Here is a 21,094-nt window from a genome sequence, read left to right as displayed (position 1 = left end):
ACCAATACACATTACTGTTAAGGAGGGGGCCCCTCTACCACGAGTGCCACAGTATAAGATCTCGAGAGAAGGTGAAAATGCATTGACACATATTGTTCAGGATTTGATTTCTGCAGGGGTTGTGGAGGAGGTCCCTTATAATGTTTGTAACAGCCCTATTCTCCCGATTCTTAAGAGAGACACCGACGGCAAGATCTATCGATTTATTATTGATTTGCGTGAGATCAACAAAATTGTCATCCCCCAATACCCGGTGGTGTCTGATATTACGACTCTGCTTACTTTGATTCCACCGACAGCCACCACCTTTAGCGTTATTGACTTAAAGAAGGCGTTCTTTTCCATCCCTGTTCATCCTGATAGCAGATATCTGTTCGGCTTTACACTCAATAATAAATCGTATAGATTTTGTCGTGTTCCCCAAGGATATACTGAAAGCCCTAGTATCTACAGCCAGGCTTTGAAAAGGCAGCTAGATTCCTTTAAATTGCAGTCTGGCGTTGCGCTCATCCAGTACGTGGATGACCTTCTGCTTGCCGCCGACTCCTATGCGCAATGTGAACAGAGTACGCTTGCGTTACTTTCCTTTTTGGCACAACACAATCACAAGGTTTCCAAGAAGAAGCTTCAATACTGTAGACCCCAGGTGACCTACCTCGATCATCTGTTGTCTAAGGAGGGGCGTGCATTAACATCTGATCGAATTCAAGCAATCTTAGACACACCAGTCCCCCGCACGCAGAGAGATGTACGTGCCTTTATAGGGTTGACGTCCTTTTGTAGGCAATGGATCATGGGTTTTTCACATATCATAAAACCCTTGCTAGCATTACTGTCCAAAGCTACACCGATGCCCCTTGAGTGGACAGAGGAATGTCAGAAAGCTTTTGAGCAGTTGAGGCAGGCCCTTTGTTCCGCACCTGTGTTAGGCACACCAGACTACACGAAACTTTTTACATTATACGTACACGAGAATGACGGGTGTGCGTTGTCAGTGTTAGTGCAATTACACGGGGATAAGCAGAGGCCGTGTGCATACTTCTCTGCCATTTTGGATCCTGTGGCACGAGGGTTGCCTGGGTGTTTTCGAGCGGTAGCAGCAACAGCAGTGGCCATACGACAGAGTGAGGGAATAGTGTTATCACACAAACTGTTGGTGTTAGTTCCTCACGCAGTAGATGCCCTGTTAAACCAAACAAAGACCCAATACCTCACGAGTGCACGGCTAACAGGATATGAGTTGACACTCTTGGCGCCACATATTACATTGAAAAGATGCGCTACCCTGAACCCTGCCACTTTATTGCCCTATCCGGTAGAGGAGGGTCAGGAAGAAAAACATCATGACTGTTTTCCTGACCGAGGAACAGACAAAGGGTCGTGTCGACTTACAGGATGTGCCACTTCCAGATGTGGATGGGGAACTGTGGGTTGATGGATCGTGTATAAGGCTGCCAGATGGTACGACTTCCGCAGCATATGCGATCACGACGCTTAAAACAGTGGTAGAAACAGCTAGGATACCACAAAAGTCGGCTCAGGCAGCAGAGCTGATAGCCTTAACAAGAGCCTGCGAATTGAGTGCTGGATTATGTGTGAACATATACACGGACAGCCGGTATGCCTTTGGAGTGGCCCATGACTTTGGGCTGCTTTGGAGGGAACGTGGGTTTCTGACATCACATGGAGAGCACATTATGCACGGAGAGCTAGTGCGTGATCTCCTAAATGCGTTGCTTGGCCCTAAGAAAGTAGTGATAGTGAAGTGCAGTGCCCATAAAAAGATCACGGACAAAGTGGGCCAAGGAAATGCCTTTGCAGACAGTATAGCAAGACAGACGGCCATGTCCCGAACTAGCTCCCCCATGTACGTGGTACAATCACAGGCTGAGCGATGGAGTGATGCTAGAGCAGAAATACGGGATATTCAAAAGTCAGCCACTGAATCTGAACTCGCGGCTTGGGCAGCAGATGGGGTAATAGATGACGAGGGTTGTTGGAGAAGCAAAGACATGGAGAAGTGGAAATTGCCTGCGGCTTACTTACAGGCGATGGTCCAGATGACACATGGACTGGCCCATGTCGGAGCTCTTGCAATCACTCGGCTTTTAACACGAGTTTGGGAACACCCCGAGATTGCTAATACTGCAAAGAGAGTAGTGCAGACCTGCCTGGTATGTTTGCAACACAATCCTGGAAAGGGGACCCATACTCCGAAAGGAGGGTTCGTTCCACCTTCTGCACCATTTGAGGTGCTTCAAATGAATTACATCCAACTCGAGCGTTGCAATAACCTGAAGTACGTCCTAGTGGTGGTATGTGCTTTTAGCAAATGGGTTGAGGCCTACCCCACGAAAGACAACACGGCTTTGACAACAGCTAAGGTGTTGCTTAAGGAATTCTTTCCTCGCTTTGGAGTTTGTAAGTTTTTGTGGAGCGATAATGGGCCTCATTTTGTTGGAAAGAACGTGGAATATGTACTGAAGGGGTTAGGGATTCAGCAGAAGTTCCACGCTGTATTCCACCCTCAGTCAGCAGGTTTGGTCGAGCGGTACAATGCTACGTTGAAGCTTAAGCTGGCCAAAATTGTGGCATCTACATCGTTGAAGTGGCCAGACGCATTGCCGCTAGCACTGCTCTCTCTTAGATCAGTACCCCACTCACGAACCGGCCTTACGCCTTATGAGGTGGTGTTTGGCCGCCCTATGAATATCTGGGGGGTGCCCAAGCCGCGATTAATACATGATGTGCCTTGTGTTATGATGAATGATTATTTGGCACGATTAACAAATGATTTGCTCTCTATTCATCAACAGGTTCGAGAAGCGCTCCCTGACAACTCTACTGGAGAGGGCCATGATCTTCGTCCTGGGGACCATGTCATGATACGTTCGTTTGAGAGAGCAAGCAGTTTGGAGCCCAGGTGGAAGGGCCCTGAGCAGGTCCTCCTTGCGACCCGCACCGCAGTACGAGTGACAAACAGGAAGCGGTGGGTGCATTCGACACACTGTCGTCGTGTTTCCCCTGATCTGGTGACTCCTGCTGTGTTGACTGATTATAAGGAGATCTTGGAGAAAGAAAAGAGCCCAGCTGTGACGTCGGCCGAAGTTGAGGGAGCCTTCCCGGACCAATCTGCTGCCGGAAGAGAGCGCTACAACCTGCGTCCACGATAAGAAGACTTTTTTTTTGTGCCCTTTTAATGACTGGTTGGTTACCGCTCCAGGTTTGTGAAACGGAAACCAGGAATTCCAAGGGGGGGGATCAGTTCTGCCAGAGTAGCGACACCCGTCTTGGCCCGGAGAAGAAAACAACGGCTACCTCGGAGTTCAGCACCGCATTTTTTCCTTTTTTAGGTATACACGTACGTGTATCTGAGACTTTGTGAACAATTTGTGAACAATTTGTGCCATTTGAGACTTTGCATGAACATTCTTGAACTATGGCATCAACGGCATCCCGTGATAAGAAAATATTGGGTGCCTTTCTCTTTGTTTTGACTATTGTGGTGATAGCTGTTATAGCCTGGGTAGTCGAACTTGTGGTGCCTGTGAGTGAACATTTGCTGCCGACTACCCCGGCACCGTCTGAACATTTTCATTTTACACTGCCTTTTCATGAAGAGCGCCACCGCCAAACGTACTTAAATAACAGCTTCATTCAGATTCTTCACCACACACATCACATGACCAATACCTCAAATTGCTGGGTGTGTGGGATGTTGCCTGGGCATCAGAAGAGAGGGGGCACCCCACTTATTCCACTCCCGTTTTCGCATAATGGGTCATGCAACGCATGGTACACCCTCCTCTTTACTTTGAGATGGCCAACAAAAGGGGGGGTGCTTTTCCGCTTGAATAAAGCATGTTCCCATGACAAGGATGGGTTTCCCCGGGCTGAGGGCACTCGTTTTGAATGGGAGGAGTATAGGCCTGATAATGTGTCTGCCCCACGTGTATACAGCAATCAGCGGAACGTTAATGTATCTAGTGCCCATGTTATAAATGTCATTGCTACAAAAGCCGATTTATGTATCAGGAATAAGGGCTCGATTGCAGTGGGGAAAAGCGAATGTAATACTACTCCCACATTTGATAGCCCGAATGGCATTTCGTTTGTTGCATCACGAAATACATATTTTATCTGTGGAACGAAGGGCTACCATCAGCTTCCATTGGGGTGGTTGGGCACGTGCTATGTATCGTTTGTGTTACCTCCTGTATTCATTGCCCCTCCGATGTATCACAATGATTATACCCTGTACCATGACTTCGTTTTAAATAGGGTTAAACGAACTGTTGCCCTGGAAGACATTGACCAAACAGACACTGCATTGCAACAGTATGTGGACTTTAATCTGGGACTATTCTCCTTTGTGGGGGCTGCACTGAACAGCCGGAAAATCAGACGACTGACGCGTGTTGTCGAGGCTGTTGCGAATGACACTGCTATTGCCCTGGGGAATATTACCGAGGAACTACAGATTTCCAGGATTGTCACACTCTAAAATCGAATGGTATTGGACGTTGTTTTAGCTGATCGTGGGGGGGCATGTAGAATTATCGGAAGCAGCTGTTGCGTGTATATTCCGGACAATTCTCCATCTGTGTATGATGCCATCTCCAAGCTTCATAAGATTGCCGCTGAGATACACCCAGACAATGGAACTTGGACACTTTCGGGATGGTTCTGGTCCATGCTTGCAACTTGGGGCTGGAAACTGTTGACGATTCTCTGTATACTTGTGGGGGCCCTGTTCTTCATATGCTTATGTATTCAGTGTGGTCCAGCTTTATGCTCAATGTGTTTATCAGCCTGCATACCATCAAGACGAGCTCTTGCTCATGACAAAATGATGCTTCACAAGGAGGTAACACAAATAATGTTAATAGACATCGAGGACGAACATCCTGATTATGTTCATTATGAGGTAGATTCAGCTAAACGCTAAAAGGGTCGTCTGTCGTAATTGGCCCGGCCGCATTAGCGATTAGCTGAACCTATACGTTGTCCTCCTTAACTTGGCTATATATGAAAACGCCATTTTGAATGTTGCGGTGGCCATCTTGGACCATGAGCGGCCTCGTGGCCGGCGTGCCTTTTAGTCCGTTGTCCGTTCCACTGACCACCCCATCTGCCCAGCAACAGGCTATTTTTAGTATTGGTCAAGCCGCACATGCGCAGTTCCCACTGACCCGTAAGCCTTCAGGAATGTGCACTAAACTGACCAGCGGAGTTGTGCCCCCTCCAATGAGCTGGCAGTATTCCAAAACATGACCATATATGTCCTTAAATGTGTCTTAACTTATGCCGCCTATCTTTTATTGCCCCAAAATTGTATATAAACGGGGTCACACCGGTGTTCGGTGTGATACCTCTTGCATTACCGAAGGGTGCTGTTTGAGTGTACCACCACCCCATGGGGTCTTAATAAACTTGTTCTTTGCCTTTTACAGTTTCCGTGCCAACAGTTCTTGAGTGTAAGTGGGTTATCTCTGGAGCGTGTAGGCCTTGGGAACCCCGAAATACTTCACACTGTCTAAGTTTCCCCCTCTAGGTAGCCGGAGAATAGGAGACTTCCACTCCGTTGCAAATGAGCATTTGGCTAGAGCTAGGGGCAGATCTATAAACGGTAATCATTATCGGTTCCAACCTCAGAAAAAGCCCAAAAGAGAGTGTCCGTACATCCAGTGATTTGTGTAATGTCTCTTAGAAACTCTGTCCAGAAGAAACTCCGGAGGGGCAAGCCCAGAACATGTGTAAAAGGTTTACTGGAGCTGCTTGGCATCTGGTTCAATCTTCGGTAACTGCAGTAAAAATTAGGTGAAACCTATCCTTCATGAGGTAATCCCTATGTAAGACGCAGATTGCATGCACTGTAATCTAGTGTTACAGGGGAGTCTGGGGGGTATTCTAGAATGTTCTCTCACTTTTTTTTTTTTTACAGAGGTGATGGCTGAGATCGGTCCCCCATTTCTCTATATGAGGGAGGAGGCTCACACCGGTATGCTGGCAAACAGCTTTATGCAACCAGAGATTAGCCTCCTAATGTGACCTGTAGTGTAAAGCGTTTGGAGAAGGGTGTTTGTTTCTGGCTCGGCGTGTTGGACGCCGTTCCAATATTTCTTAAGAGCTCTACGTATGCTGCCATATAGGAGAAAGGCACCACTTGCTCAGGTGCAGAGTCACAAGATCATGGAAGCTGTTTAGAGAATGCTCTGAAAATTAATCATGCGCAGTCTCCAACCCCCATCTCCTTCCATGGCTCCAGATCACTGGTTGAGAGCACACCCGTCGGGGTGTAAGACCAGGAGACGTATCGTTGGGCTGGAAGACCAAGAGAGGTATCGCAGAGGGTGGAAGACCAGGAGAGGTATCGTCGGGGGTGGGAGACCAGGAGATGTATTGCCGGGGGTGGAAGACCAGGAATGGCATTGTTGGGTTGGAAGACCAAGAGATGTACCGTCGGGCTGAAAGATCAAGATAGGTATCGCCGGGGGTGAAAGATCAAAATAGGTATCGCACGGGGGTGGAAGACCAGGAGAGCTATCGCCGGGGGTGGAAGACCAGGAGAGCTATCGCCGGGGGTGGAAGACCAGGAGAGCTATCGCCCGGGGTGGAAGACCAGGAGAGCTATCGCCGGGGGTGGAAGACCAGGAGAGCTATCGCCGGGGGTGGAAGACCAGGAGAGCTATTGCCGGGGGTGGAAGACCAGGAGAGCTATCGCCGGGGGTGGAAGACCAGGAGAGGTATCTCCGGGGGTGGAAGACCAGGAGAGGTATCTCCGGGGGTGGAAGACCAGGAGAGGTATCTCGGGGGGTGGAAGACCAGGAGAGGTATCTCTGGGGGTGGAAGACCAGTGCTGGGCTTTCACACGGAAGGCAAAAAGTTTAAAACATCACAGGGACGTGGCCAGAAGGAGGGAAGGGTTATTCGGTGGTTGAGGTGGTAAGGGTGGGAGGCAAGAGCAGTCAGTGGAGTGCACCCGCCTGGATTTGAGCACAGGAAAAATCTGTCTAGTTTAAGTGGTACCCGTCAAGCTTATGGGCAGACTGCAATTGCGCAGCTAGATAGTAAGCAAAGTCGTCTGTGGCACCCCATCCACCCTCACAGGCAGAGAGCCAGGCCTTAGATAATGCTACTTGTCTATGTCCATTTCCCTTTCGCAGGTTGTTCAGGAGGGTTTCTTGTTCACAGAATATCTTAAAGCGAAGAAAATGTGGCATCCTAATATAATGATATTATGACAACGAAGCTGCGGTAGCATTACCATCTTTGCTGCTGTAACAAATCCTATTAAGGATATTAAGTAGTTTGGTACACAATGCTGCCTGTGTTCTTAGAAACCTAATGGCATCAAGGGTACCCTCTAGGAGAGCATTATTTGTGTGGAAGACTTGAATGCCCACATATCAGAAAGTTCTAGGGGCCAAGGGCAGACATCTACCCCAGACTAATCATCTGCTCTGAGAGGGATCCTGGAAAGGGAAGACCAAGCATTTAGAGTGCAGAGTCCTGAATGTGTCCCAAATTCTACGAGGATCATGTCTAGAGTGGTCAAAACAAGGTCAGTATCCTGTAACCATAGCAGCATAACGCAGGTGCATACATATGCCACATGTGATTTCCCATGCAGTGGTATTTCCTAAACTGTACCCTGGGCTTGGAGCTTCATTGCAAGTGGTATCAGGCCGAGTGTGAACAGCTGGGGTAACAGTGGGAATCCATCTGGTCCCTCGTGCTACTACGTACCAGATATGCAAAGGCCTGTTTGGACTCTGACCACTAGATTGGCATATAGCAGCCTAACCAATTGTATAAAGTGGGGCCCCAGGCCATAACTTTCAAAAACATTTAACATATAAATCAAGTCAGTGGAGTAAACGCCTGTGTGATGTCAAAAGCCAGTCAGGGCCAGGCCAGAGGTGGGTCACTCGTCAGGATGTGGTAATGCCATCTAATGTTACGAGAGGTATTGCACTGTGGAATGAAGCTGCATTGGTCTTCGTGGACCGAAGTTGGGAAGAAGGGTAAAAGGCAATCAGCTAATATTTTATTTAGCAGTTTATATTCAGAATGCTGAACTGAAATAGGTTAAGATGCCAGGTTGAGAGAGAGTTTTGACCTGGCTTTAAAATCGACACCACTATGGCCTCTCTCACCATGAGGGATGCTGCCCTATGGACTTGCCTTTTCATACAGTAGTCTTACGCGAACTATCAAGTTGTTCTCAAATGTGTAAAACTCAACGGACAGGCAGTCAGAGACCGGGGTCTTCTCCTCGCGAAGGGTGACAGATTTCCTGCTCTGATATTGGGGTTCCTTGCACCTCTCGCTGGTCCAGGGATACAGTAACAGGGGTGCCTTCGCCACAAAGGAGCGGGGATGTTTCCCATCAGGACCTGTGTCGCTTTCATATAATGAGGCGTAATAGTGGAGGAATACTTTGTACGTTTTTCCTTACACGGGCGTCAGGACATTATGGTGATTTTGGATAGAGACAATTGGGATGCCCTAATTATGTGGGTGCTGGAGCAATGCCAGAAGTATGCCCTGCCTATGAGCCTCTGACTGGGATCTTAGTGTACGTGCTGCCATATTCAATCCAGGAGATCCGCATGCCGCTCTTGCTCTCGGTGCAGGGTATCTACCTGGATCCCACCTGGGCAGCATAAGAGGTGGACTTAATTTCTAATGGACGAATATTGGACACTGCTTTTTTAAAATCTTGGTCTAACATTTTGCTGACATCTACCAATGTTTTGATACTCACAACCTTAAAAGCCTCCCATTTTACTGAAGGGGATGGAGTACCTGTGCGCATTCTTTGCAAAACAGTGGGCTATCAAGTCTGGAGCTGTCTCTGCAAATACATTTACCTCAGGCTGTCATGTGGAAAGGGTATTGCCTGAATGCGTAACTTTGAAAGTGCATCTACAAACCCCACTCTGAGGGATTACAATGAAATAATCCAGGTGTCTAGGGTGTGAACTGTGCGCAGGGCTCTGCTGTAAATGGTAACATCCTTAAACGAACATTAACAAGTGGAGGTCAGTGGCTAAACTCTCAACGGAGTAAGCAATATTTCAGCCCTGGCCAGCATGTGGTTTAACTTGTGGCAAAAGCAAAGAGAGTACAAGAGGGAAAACTAAGGTTTCCCCCAATAGTTGCGGAAAAGTGGGAAGTTTGAGCTGTGAAAAATCTTCGGTCGGCCCGGGAGTAAAAGAACATTTAAGGCTGAGCTCCCCGAGTTACTTTTTCACTCCCAGGAAAGAGGCTCTCTGACTCGGCATTGCTAGAATAAAACCTGGAAAAAGTATCACACCGGTAGAGTTGAGCATAAGGGGGCACTTCAGTCAATTTCTTTTTTTGTGTAGGATGCAATTCTGATAGTTAAGGAGGTTTGCGATAATTTGCCTTGGGGAACGAGTGGGGGATTCCCCCTTTGCTGGGATGTGATGGGCACTGTACCATAAACACCTAGGGAAGGTCCTGTGGAGCTGTGTTGATATTAAGTCAGGTTGCATTGTATTGAGTCTGGTCAGTGTCCTTCACATCCTCTGGGAGGCCCACCAGGCGCATGATGTTTTTCTTAGTTCTGTGCTCCACGTCCTCCAGTGGCCAGATATTTCAAGGAAGCTTCATGGCAAGGACGCACTCCTTAAGTTGGCAGTGCCCTTCAAGTAGGATGTTAAAGTCCAGGGTAACAGTGTATTTTTGTCTCTAGTGCAAATGGGGTTTCACTAATTGCTGCCAGAATTAAGTCCAGCACGTCTGACGTTGCCAAGGCCTCGGAGGCCAGTGGGCCCATACTCTGATTCTTAAGAGAATTCCTCAAGGGCACTTATATCCTCCATCTGGTCATCCTGTTGTGTCGTATTGCGCACCAGTCTATGTATGCCAATGTCACTCAGAGCCACTCAAAGGTGTTTGGAATAGACTACAATACTCAGGCCAATAGGCATCCCAAAAAGAAGTCACTTAGGCAATGAGTGGCTGGCAAAAGCAGTTGAAGGGAAGTCTGCCCTAACACCCAGTGAGAGAGGCTGTTCTGCAGTGGTGGGGGGCAGGTGTCACAAGCAAGCATGCAGGGATGGCGAGTGGGGCCAAAAAGTCTGAGATGTGCTGCACTGAAAAAGACCACTCCAACAGAGGCCTCCAACTCAATAACCAGTCCAGGGTGAGTGCATGTGGCTCAGCGGGCCCCTCGGTCACAGAGTGTTCTGTCCTACATGGGGCCCTGGAAGCAGCGCTATTGGGTAACCACACACAGTCCACTTCTAAAAGCACCTCCATGGGCCAACGGGCCGCAATGAGATGGCAGGGGTGAGGCCGCAGTCAGAGGCGATGTAGAAGTATTTGTGGTGGCACCTCAGGGCACAGGCCACAGCAGCAGTTTATTAGAGAAGGAGGCAGGGGTCTGGCAAAATGCAGCTCAGGAGATAAAGGAAATCCTCGGGCCAACACCCCGTTTCCGCACACACTCTCTCCACCTCTCTCCTTCAGGAAGGAGTTCCAGTGGCACACATCAGTCCGGGCCCTCCCATATGGGTATGAGGTCTATGCACCTGGCTGCCAACAGTCAAACTGAAGTGGTAATCATCAGTAGCCAAAAGGCAGAGCTGACCTAGAAACTTCCTCACCTCACACAATAGAAACTGCAGTCCCACCCATCACTTCTAACATCAACCAAATTAGGGAGACTAATCAGTAAACCCTTGCTTACAAAAGCCCTCATGGCCTAAACTCCACTATCTGCAACTCTTCCCTCCAACCAGAGCTCAGCAGTTCTACTGTCCTCATTTTCCACTTTGTGCAATACCAGGTCAGGAGCATCCAAATTGATCCCTCAGGCTTTATTCAGTACTCAGGCTCACTCACAAAGCCTACACATGTGTTGCAAGCACTACACATGTGCACATACTCAACGTACATCTGGGATGCCGGCTCAAGGTTCTGTGCATACGCATTAGAGCAGAACATTACATGAGTAAGACTGGTAGGTTTCACACCCAGTGAAACAGGTGAAAAGGTCTGGTCACACAATTGAGACTTCAAAAACATGATATGCTGACATCACCGCTTATATGCTATATTAAGGGAAAATATAGTAGCCATTTGCCCACAATGAGTGCATACTTGGTGTGCCCTTCTCTGTCACAGGACAGTACATTACATTCTCATGGAAAGGCCTAGGTGCACCCACACAAAGTGATGCCAGTGCCAGATAAAACGTATGGGTACCATATATGCATGCAGGCTGTCATTCGGGGCAAAGGAACATGCCAGTATACTATGCAGGGGACATTCCCATCCCAAAAATGACCATATACTCTGGAAATACTGGTCTACACGGCCATCAGCGAACGTTCGCACAAACGCCCACTACACCCATGCACAAAATGGGAGACAAAGCGTAACCAGGCCTTCGTAGATGCACAATGGAAATAAGCGTTGCTATTGATAAAAGAGGTGTCAAGCAATGCTAGATTCTGCTTGCTCCATTTGAACTATGTGCACCTCACATACAGGACACTGACAATGCTTTATTGCCTTAACCCTGGTACTCCAAAACCGATTCTCACAAGGGTGGTGACCCAGAGGCTACATACCACACCTGGTGTGGGAGCGCCCTGAAATTGCTGCAGACTGGGGTGGAGGTGGTGGGCCAATACTTGGGGCATATGTCACTTACTGTGCCGTTGGCCTCACACACATGCTTATTAGGTATAGACGTTATAAAAAGTAAATATAAAACTAAGAAGAGATTTGCACAGCTCATGTTTCTCCAGCTAAAGCCTCATTGCGCGATCTACTGGTTGAGCACAAAGCATTGTCACATATGCTAATTTACCTCCCCCCTTCACAGACGAACGCCCCTTGTAACTATGAACACTTTGAACCATTGAACTGTGTAATAACAAAGTTTAAAGCCTACTAGTTATGGTCATGTGTTGTAATGGGTAAATTTGGCCTGGTTGAGAACCAGGACACCAGTACGCACTACTCAATTTGATTTTAGGCGTTAGTACATTTATTTAATTTTCATCAACAAATTATCTTAGATCAGCATAACATTCATCTTCATGTTACATTCGTTAAAGCGCATGTTCATTTGCCAACATATACTTTGCTATTTTCAAGCATATATCATACATCATGATATCAATATATTTAGTGTTCACCCAATGCATTTCGGGGCGCGAGCCCCTTCGTCAGGGGTCTGTGTGTAAAGAAAAGAAAGAAAAAAGAGGGAATAAGGAATCTTATTACTATTGATGCACTGTCATGAATGGAACAGAATCTATATAATGTATTCATCTTACCGCAAACTAGGTGAAGTGTATTGAAAAATTCTCCTGGTAGGATACTGGTGTGATCTATATGACAAAGAGATTTGAGTCTAAGCATGTGAGGTTTGTTAAACCAGTGTCATGTAAAAAGAAACTTTCATGAGGCATAAAGTTACCTGTATGCTTGTATTGAAAAAGTCTGTGGGGACAGAGAAGGAGCAAAATAAGGGGCGGAGAGGATATGACATTCATATTGCACGATACTGAATTAGATATTGGGTTATCATATATATATAAGTCCTCACCTTGTGTATGCCGACTTAGAAACAAGGAGCCTGTGTAGGAATAAATGAAATAACGATCAATGCTGCGAAATGGCAATGATCACGGTAAATCAACGTGCCAAAAGTAGCGGGGTTTACCTGAGAGTCCTACTCGGTGAACATCGGACTCAGCAAGAACTCGAAGAGTAGGTGAAAAAGATCTGCCAAGTAAGTAAAAACGGTGTATTTAGGGGTGCTGGCCAGCGTGTATATCATTCAAATCACAAAGCTGAAGAAATGCTTTGTTGGCGGTAAAAGGAAAAAGTCTTACCGGAGCAAAAGTGCTCAGTCTTCCCGTCTCAGCGTCTTATCGAGTAGTGGCGTGAAGGCAACTAGTCCTTCCTTTATTCTGAAGATTGTATTGCGCGTAGCCATCGATGACGGACTCAAGTGGTCCCGACTCCCGACTCAGAGTATTGCAATGAAGGCGATTAGTCCTTCGTTTATTAAAAAGGTTGATGTCAATTGCTGACTATTAATGGTTCTAAAACTGAATGTAATGTTAAGGATTTTGGAGGGAATACATAAACGCGCTGTGGGGTGAACTGCTTGTAAAAGTCCTTGTCTTACAAGTCCATTATTTGTGCAAGAGTGTGGATGGCGATGGTCGCCATCTTGAAGTGGTGTATAGGCGCTGGAAGTACCAATTGTGAGATGAGTAGAGTAATTCGAAACTCGACGAGTGCGCGATTTATGCGATATGATAAAAGAAGGCAAGGGAAAAATTAACAAGTGGGGGATAGAGGAAAGGTTAGGTTGTGAAACATATGGCGGGATTTTAGTTATTCAGGAATATCAAATCTTCTCGCCTCTAACATATTAACATCATATATCTAGCTGTGAACAATGTTCTACGTATATGACAACATTCCTGCCTATTTACATTCTACGAATAGTATACATTCCACATCCTTTAGGACTTGATTTTGTAACAAGGAGATGCTGTGTGGAGTGGAGTAGAGAAAATATGAAGAATCAGATGTGTTCTAGTGTGTATTGATAACAAACTAGGGATGGAGTAGTGAATTTGTGTGGCTGTATGGGGGACCTTATTCGATAAGTAGTGTGATGTGTGCTGTGGGTTCCAATACTTGGTTTAAGAGTGGGTATCCTAAAGGGGATTGTAATGGTTTGCGGTTTTATCAGATTTGAATACCTATAGAAAACATATAAGATCTAACTTATCATTCAGTCCGTTTGGGATGAGGGTTTGAAGTCTACGGATCCAGAATGTTTCTCTTTGAATTAGAGCTTTAGCATTGTCAATACCCAACTTTTGGGGAACCATTTCGATAATTTGGAATCTTAGTTGGGCGATGGAGTGTCCAGCTTCGTTCCAATGTTTAGCCAGGGGGGCAGTCAGAATCTTGTTACGGATGCGACTTTTATGTTCCGTCAATCTGATCTTTAATTTTCTGTCTGTTTTACCAACATATAGCAGTCCACATGGACATTTTATAGAGTAAACCACATGCTCTGAGTTGCAGTTTGTCGTGTGCCTCAGTTTTATTTTTTCGCCCGTGCATGGATGTAGCAAAGTGTCTCCTGAGATAACATTGTTACAATTTTTACAATTGTAACATTTCTGGGTTCCTTTGTGTATTCTTTTTGATGTTATGTCATCATTGGTAACCTTATTCAATAGTTCTTTTAGGTTCTGCGATCTTTTGTATGCGAACAGTGGTTTGTCGTGGAAAAGTGTTTCAAAATCTTTTTCAGCTATTATGATTTCCCATCTTTTGGAGATAATCCTTTGTATGTCTTTTGACACAGATGAGTATTTAGACACGAATACCGTCCTTTGGTTGTCTGTCTTGATCTTTTTTTGCAGTAAATTCTTTCTGGGCATACTTTTGACTTTCTCCAAATGGCCTTCTAGCAGCTTATCAGGGTAGCCCCTGTCCAGATATCTCTGTTTTTGCTGTTCAAGACTTTTCTCACATTCCTTCTCATTAGATGATATTCTTTTAATTCTCATGAATTGAGAAATTGGGAGATTATTTATGAGGTTGGTTGGGTGAAAGCTCTCATAAAGCAGTGCCGTATTCCTGTCCGTTTCTTTCTTGAATAGTTTGGTTTGAATCGATCCATTTTGAAGTTCAACAAGAACATCCAAGAAAGGGAGTGCCGTGCCACTGATACTGTGGGTGAATTGTATTCGTGGGTTGGCCAGATTTAGGCTCTTGATATTCCGTAATAGTTCTGTGGATGTGCGTCTCCATACGATGAAAATATCATCAATATAGCGCTTATAGTAGACTAGTCCAGCTTGCCATGTGGGATCTTCTAGTATGAAGTCCAGTTCGAATTTCGCCATAAAGATATTCGCGTAGACGCAGGCTCCTGGGAATCCCATAGCCGTGCCTGTTTGTTGAATATAGAAATTATCTTTCCATACAAAGTAGCTGTTCAAAAGGCAAAATTCAAGTAGTTGCAGTATGAAGCATTTCAATTCGTCCGGTATTTCTGATCTTAGTAATGACCATTCCATCGCTTCTAACCCTTGTTTATGGGGAATTGATGTGTAAAGCGAGGTTACATCAATGGAGCATAGTATCCAATTTTCGTTGTCCACTTTTGTGATTTCTGTTAAGCTTCTCAAGAAGTCTGACGTGTCCTCTATGTACGTGGTCCATTTTTGCATGAACGGTTGCATGTGTGCATCTATGAAGATGCCAAGATTTTCAAAGATTGAGGAACAACCTGATACGATTGGCCTGAAGGGGGGGTTTTGTAGGCTCTTGTGAACTTTTGGTAGAAAGTATATTTTTGGTCTGCGTGGGAAAGGTTGCTGAAGGTACCTTTTCGTTGAATTGTCAATCCAGTTATATTCTTCCGCTTTGTCTAGAATGTTATCTAGATTCTGTGACATATTCGTGGTGGGGTCTTGCTCAAGTCTGGTGTATGTTTCGATATCGTGGACATGTTCATCACCTTTTTGTGTATAAAAAGTTGTGTCCATTAGAACTAACGCGCCACCTTTGTCAGCTCTTTGGAATGTCAAGTCCCTGTTGTTCGCCAGTCTTTGGAGGGCACTATATTCCGCTCTAGTGAGGTTTCTGCTTTTCCTTTTGAGTTGGATCCTGTTCATATCCGCTTTCACTAGAGTTTCGAATGTGTCGAGAGTTTTATGGGATGTTGGAGGCATGAAGTTACTCTTTGGTCTGAACCGTTTGTCTGTTTCCATACTGTCTGTTACTGGATTCAGAACTGAGAAGAAATATTTAAGCCTTAAGATTCTCATGAATTTGAATAGTGCTACCTCCATTTCCAGAGCATTTGTGTGATACGTGGTTACAAAAGATGTGCCTTTATTTAGTATCTTTTTTTCAAAGTCGGAGAGAGTATAACGTGAAATGTTAATTATGAGGTCTTGGTCTGGCTTCTCAGTCCGGTTTTCTTCAATAAATCTCTGTCCTTCTCCCGTTGTTTAAAGCCTACTAGTTATGGTCATGTGTTGTAATGGGCCAGAGTTGTCGCACTGGTAGTTGACCTGCTAAATATCAATAAATATTGTGTCACCTTGTAGGATAAAGCACCCACGGATTATGTGTATGTTGTATTACAAATCCTAATAAAAATGAATAAAAAGAAAAATGACCACAACTTATTTCTGTGGTCACAGGTTGGTTTTACCCTTGCTCACTTAACTACAGCAGCTTCTAACACACAAGAGTTTTTAATCCAGGCCCATGTCACCAAGGTGATTACTGTGCACCACCTGTTTAATAGATGGCTTGGGCATGCTTTGTGTTGGACTACTCTATAGGAGGTACCAGCAGTCAAACATACCGTATACACAGTTTCCCCCTTTGTGACCCACGGGAAAAGCCCTGGGAATGCTTCGGAAGCAGGTTAGGTTGTCATGGTCCTTCAGTGTGGGGCTCTTGACATGGACAGATTTCAGAGTGAGGTAGGGAGAATTAGCAGAGAACAAACAACTATTGCAAGAGAGGGATTTGGCAGCTAGGTGTTGGGGGAACAAAGCACTGTGACAGGGTAGGAGATGGACTGAAAATGGCCTGCAATCAGGTCGGGCAGGATCGACAGCAAAACTGATGAGAGCATGAGAGGAAACAGCCAGGTAAGGGGCTGAAGAGCAAGCACCACAGCAAGGATGAGACTGGGCATGAAGAGGGAGACTGTCAGCTACAGATTGAGCACAGTGATGATGCAGGGGCAGAACTGAAGACCAATATCAGGCTGGGTAGCGGGTGTGGGTGGGCCACAGGATTGAGCATCACAACACGAATGAAGCAGAATGAGACTTGAACTGTAATCAATACAGGAAAGTGGAATTGACAAGGCCTGATGTTATGACATAAGTAAGGGTGGAATAAGATACAGATAGTGACCACTACCAGTGGAGAGGCTGGGCTGAAAAGTATGACAAGAGTGGTATGGAGGAGGAATTGTATTCTGACCGAGATCAGGACAGGGGCCACACCAGCCAACATGACCAGAGAAAAGGTACCACATGTGAGAAAAGCAATATGCTGCTACAACGGACACCCAAAACTCTGCAGTCGACTCCTGCTTCCAAGTCCTGAAGTTTTTGGCATTGAATTTTAATACCAACAATATACAGAGTATTTGGAGGGTCCGAGGGGAAAAAAGTTTATAGACAGAATAGGTACCTAGTCCCCCAACTTGTATAGCGAAAAAACACAGGAGGTACTCTAAGTCTGGGTGAGAAAAATGGACCCAAGTGGTGTCCAAAAATGCATGCAGACCACACAGTTGATCTTAATAGAAGACACTATTATGTCAGAGAGATGAAAAAGAGAAGATACAAAGTCTAAGAGACTAGAAAACAGTACCCATCGGCCCACTCAAAAGCTATTGAATTTTAATATGCAACTGTGTTTTAGTTTAGTGCTCATGGTGATATAGGGCAATTTCACGGCACTTAATCACTGCTTAGCTGCAGACAAGCAACACAGGACTTCTTACACTATTCAACTGAGCCCTAACCTCACCTCCACCTGAAAATTCTGTACCAATGACAGAGAAAAAGGAGGTCCAGTTGCAGGGGAAAATATTGGTCCTCCTCAAACACCGCGTATTCATCTATTTAAATACAACACAATAATGATCAATATTTACTTCAAAGGTGAGGTACTGAACAAGATGTTCTTTGCCAAAGACCCAGACAGGTAGCCTCATGTCACTTTGTGATCTTGTAATAACAGGATGTTAAGAAGGAGAGGGAAGAAGGAACAAACTGTAAAAGAAATGAAGTGTTCAGTACATGCCTGGCTCCAGAGTTTGTTCCACAACTCACTTTGATCAAAGATCAGCGTCAATCATAATTATGAGCATTTTGCATCAAATAACTCCTTTGGTCCAAATCACATAATAGTTCCCATGGTATATGTCACAAAGTAATTATTTTCTAGCATCGCATATGTACAGTACACCTTGATGGCGGATTGTACATTCCAATCAGCCAGCACATTTTACATGCAACATCAGGATGTCATTAGCATTGTAGAATATTTTAAATCAAAGAAAAAAAACAAATTTCAAACAAAGCTCTTAAGGCAGGACATTGGCAAAATTAAATACATTTCCATTCTACTACCCACCACACCAGCCATAAATCGTGTTAATTGACTGCACAACATCAGGGAAAGTGACATAAGTTGCAAAGTATTACCTGATACTTTAATCTGCTGTGTATGGACTTGACCTAAAACCTGAATGGCACCACTTTTAGTCTTTTTGCAAATACTAGCATTGTCTGGGCAGCCGGTTGGTCCTTGGTGTATTCCTTGACAAAGGTTCAAGTAGTAGCTGTTAAAAGAAAGTATGATAAATTCTAAGCATTCTAACTGTTGCAGACAGTACACATACCATGCATGTTAGGTAAATATTATACATGGATCCCCTATAATATCTGTGGGATCTTGAGTTGATTATTTTAGAATATTGTTGCGATAAAACAAAGAAGCCCGGAATGAGGAAACAAATGAACACCCTTGAAGCAGTAGTGTTAGTAAGATTTTTTCCCAATTGAGCTCAAGAATGCCCAAAAGTCTGAGTTTTTGCATACACATGGAGGGCAAAGGGCACTTTCCCTTAGGATAGTCTTGTACTGGAGTGCCCAGCAGATTCAAATTACTTTCCTGGCTGACATTCAGAAACGCTGGTTCAGACACCTTAAGGCAGAAGATTTAAATTAAAGTATTTTTCTAGAGTTGAGAGTAGAGTTAATGTTTCGGGTGAGGGCAGGAAACCACACGGAAAGTTTTTGTGTGCAGACATATATAAAAGCTGTTTCTTGCAAGGCAGACAGATACGAAAGGAAGACAAGTGCCGAGCTAGCATTGAAGCTCCCTGAACTGGCCTAGCAAGGCATCATTCAAACTAGAAAAAGCAAGGGTACCTGGGATCTATAATAAACTATTGGGGTCCCCTGGAGTTGTGAAGAACGAAGGGTTACACCGGGCAGCTGATTAGGCCTTTTTCTGTCAGGGAAGCATGCGTCCATGCCCTTCAAACCTCAGCCGTGCTTGTGCAGTAGGTCAATCTGGCTATGGTCTGAACCATGACCTGACTAGGGAGCACCAGATGAGATGAGTGAAGTGTCTCCTGAAGAATTGACAGGACTCGTCTCTGAAGTTCAGGTAAGTTTATTTCATAGAAGATGTAAGCCAAGAGGCTTCTCTATCAAGCCTGGGCGAACAGTCTCTGTGGGGAATCCGGAGCTCTGCACCTTGTTCCAAATTCCATATGAGAACAGCAGAACACCACACATCCCCAGCCGACAGCCACAGTCGCACCATACAGCTCACGGTGTTGAACAGACAAGTTCATTGGACAACCAACTCAGGATGTGCTGCTCTGTAGGGCTCCAGGCTTGATGCTTTGATCCCAGTCATCGCCAGTGAAGAGTTCTCCTGAAGAAATGACAGGACTTGTCATAGAAGTTCAGTTAAGTTTATTTCATAGAAGATGTAAGCCAAGAGGCTTCTCTATCAAGCCTGGGCGAACAGTCTGTGTGTGGAATCTGGAGCACGGCACAGTGTTCCAGATTCCACACAAGAACAGCAGAACACTGTGAGAAGTTGGCCCGATATGCAACGTTCGCTATTCTAGCGACCGCTATGTATCGTTCCAACGACCCTTATGGTGTTTGGTTGTAAGTCAACCTATAGACCAGCTATCCTAGTAGCGTGGATACGAGCAGTCTAAGGCTAAAGACTTGAGAGGGCGTGTTAAGCCAGCTGTTTACCACACATGTACCCCTTGAACACCCAGTGAAAGGACACCACACAAGTGTTATGAAAATAAACAGTATATTTATTAAGAATCACAACAGCCCTGTACTCTTTATGAGGACAGGGTACTAAGCACAAACCAAATCTCTTTAGCAAATACTTCAAGTGCACAATTAAAACAAGTGTCCGAGGACACGGAAAGATTAAGGTCTCGGGCGGACCCGATAAGGCAAGTCGGAAGCGAGGGACTCAGGACCCTAGAGTAAGGAGGCTATGCAGGCACCGAAATGCCGAGTTACCTAGCCACGAGGGCTGCGGCTGCACAAGTCTTACAGGCGTCGGGGTCTTCGCTGACGAGCCAGGAGCCGGAAGAAAAGGAGTTGCTGGCCGGCGACCAGTGCTGAATAGTTCGTAGAGATCCAAGCCTGGATCGGAGATTGAAGAAACCTGAAAGCAGAGGGGACCAAGTTCGTACTACTAGCCAGTAGTCAGAGGGTACCAGGAAGGCACCGGTTGGCCGTCACCTCGACCAGGTGAGTGGGCGACGCTAGGCTCTGCAGTCTCACGGACCAGGAGGCGTTATCGGCGACCACGGTGGAGGTGCGAGCTGTCCCACGAAGGATGATGCTGTCGGCGTCGCTGGGCCCAGGATGGGGCAACAAGCCTTGGCAGTTCTCAGGGCCACGTGGTGGGCCTAAGAGGGCGTCTTGAGTGGACCAGGAGGGTCCGGGGTGCTTCTCGCAAAAGATGGAAGCAAGGGCCAGTCTGGAGCAACCAGACCAGCAGTACTGATTCTCGGATGTCGTCACAGAAGGACACAAGCCAGCGGCTAGTGACCAGACAACGTGCTGAGCAGCGAGCAGAAGGGCCCCACGCAGATCGCGGAGATGCTGGGAGACCGCACTTCGGTGCTGGAGCGGCTCAGGGTCGGGGCTTCTCGGACCCCAGAGCACTCACCAGAGAGTTACCTCGATGGTCGTGCTGGTTTTAAGAGCGTGCAGGTTCTGATGATGGCCGGTCCCTCGAGGTCTCGTCGCACCCACGGATCACAGCTGAGCTGATGATGTGGGTAGAGGTCAGAGGTGCCAGGGAAGCCGGTTCTCGTCGAGCTGGGCCGTCGGATTCCTTGAGGAAGGACTTACAGCAAACCGCAGAGTTCTTAGTTGGTGCCTGCTGATGCAGGGTGACTACTCCTTAGTCACAAGGGAGAAATCTTGAGAAGAGTCTTGAATGTCCTTTCGTAGAAAGTAGTTCTTGA

The 21,094-nt window shown here is 46.0% G+C and overlaps 1 protein-coding gene across 1 annotated transcript in view; it reads right to left on the bottom strand.

The window, feature by feature from the left end:
• Positions 1–21,094, bottom strand: part of IGF2R (insulin like growth factor 2 receptor) — a 1,757,136-nt gene that overhangs the window by 174,475 nt on the left and 1,561,567 nt on the right. Inside the window, exon 41 of the mRNA XM_086927157.1 lies at positions 18,273–18,409. Within this exon, the coding sequence (XP_086783283.1) occupies positions 18,273–18,409 (137 nt within the window). The remainder of the gene's footprint in view (positions 1–18,272; positions 18,410–21,094) is intronic.

Source organism: Lissotriton vulgaris, chromosome 6, assembly GCF_964263255.1.
Source record: "Lissotriton vulgaris chromosome 6, aLisVul1.2, whole genome shotgun sequence".
NCBI lineage: Eukaryota > Metazoa > Chordata > Amphibia > Caudata > Salamandridae > Lissotriton > Lissotriton vulgaris.
This window is presented reverse-complemented; position numbering and strand designations above follow the sequence as displayed.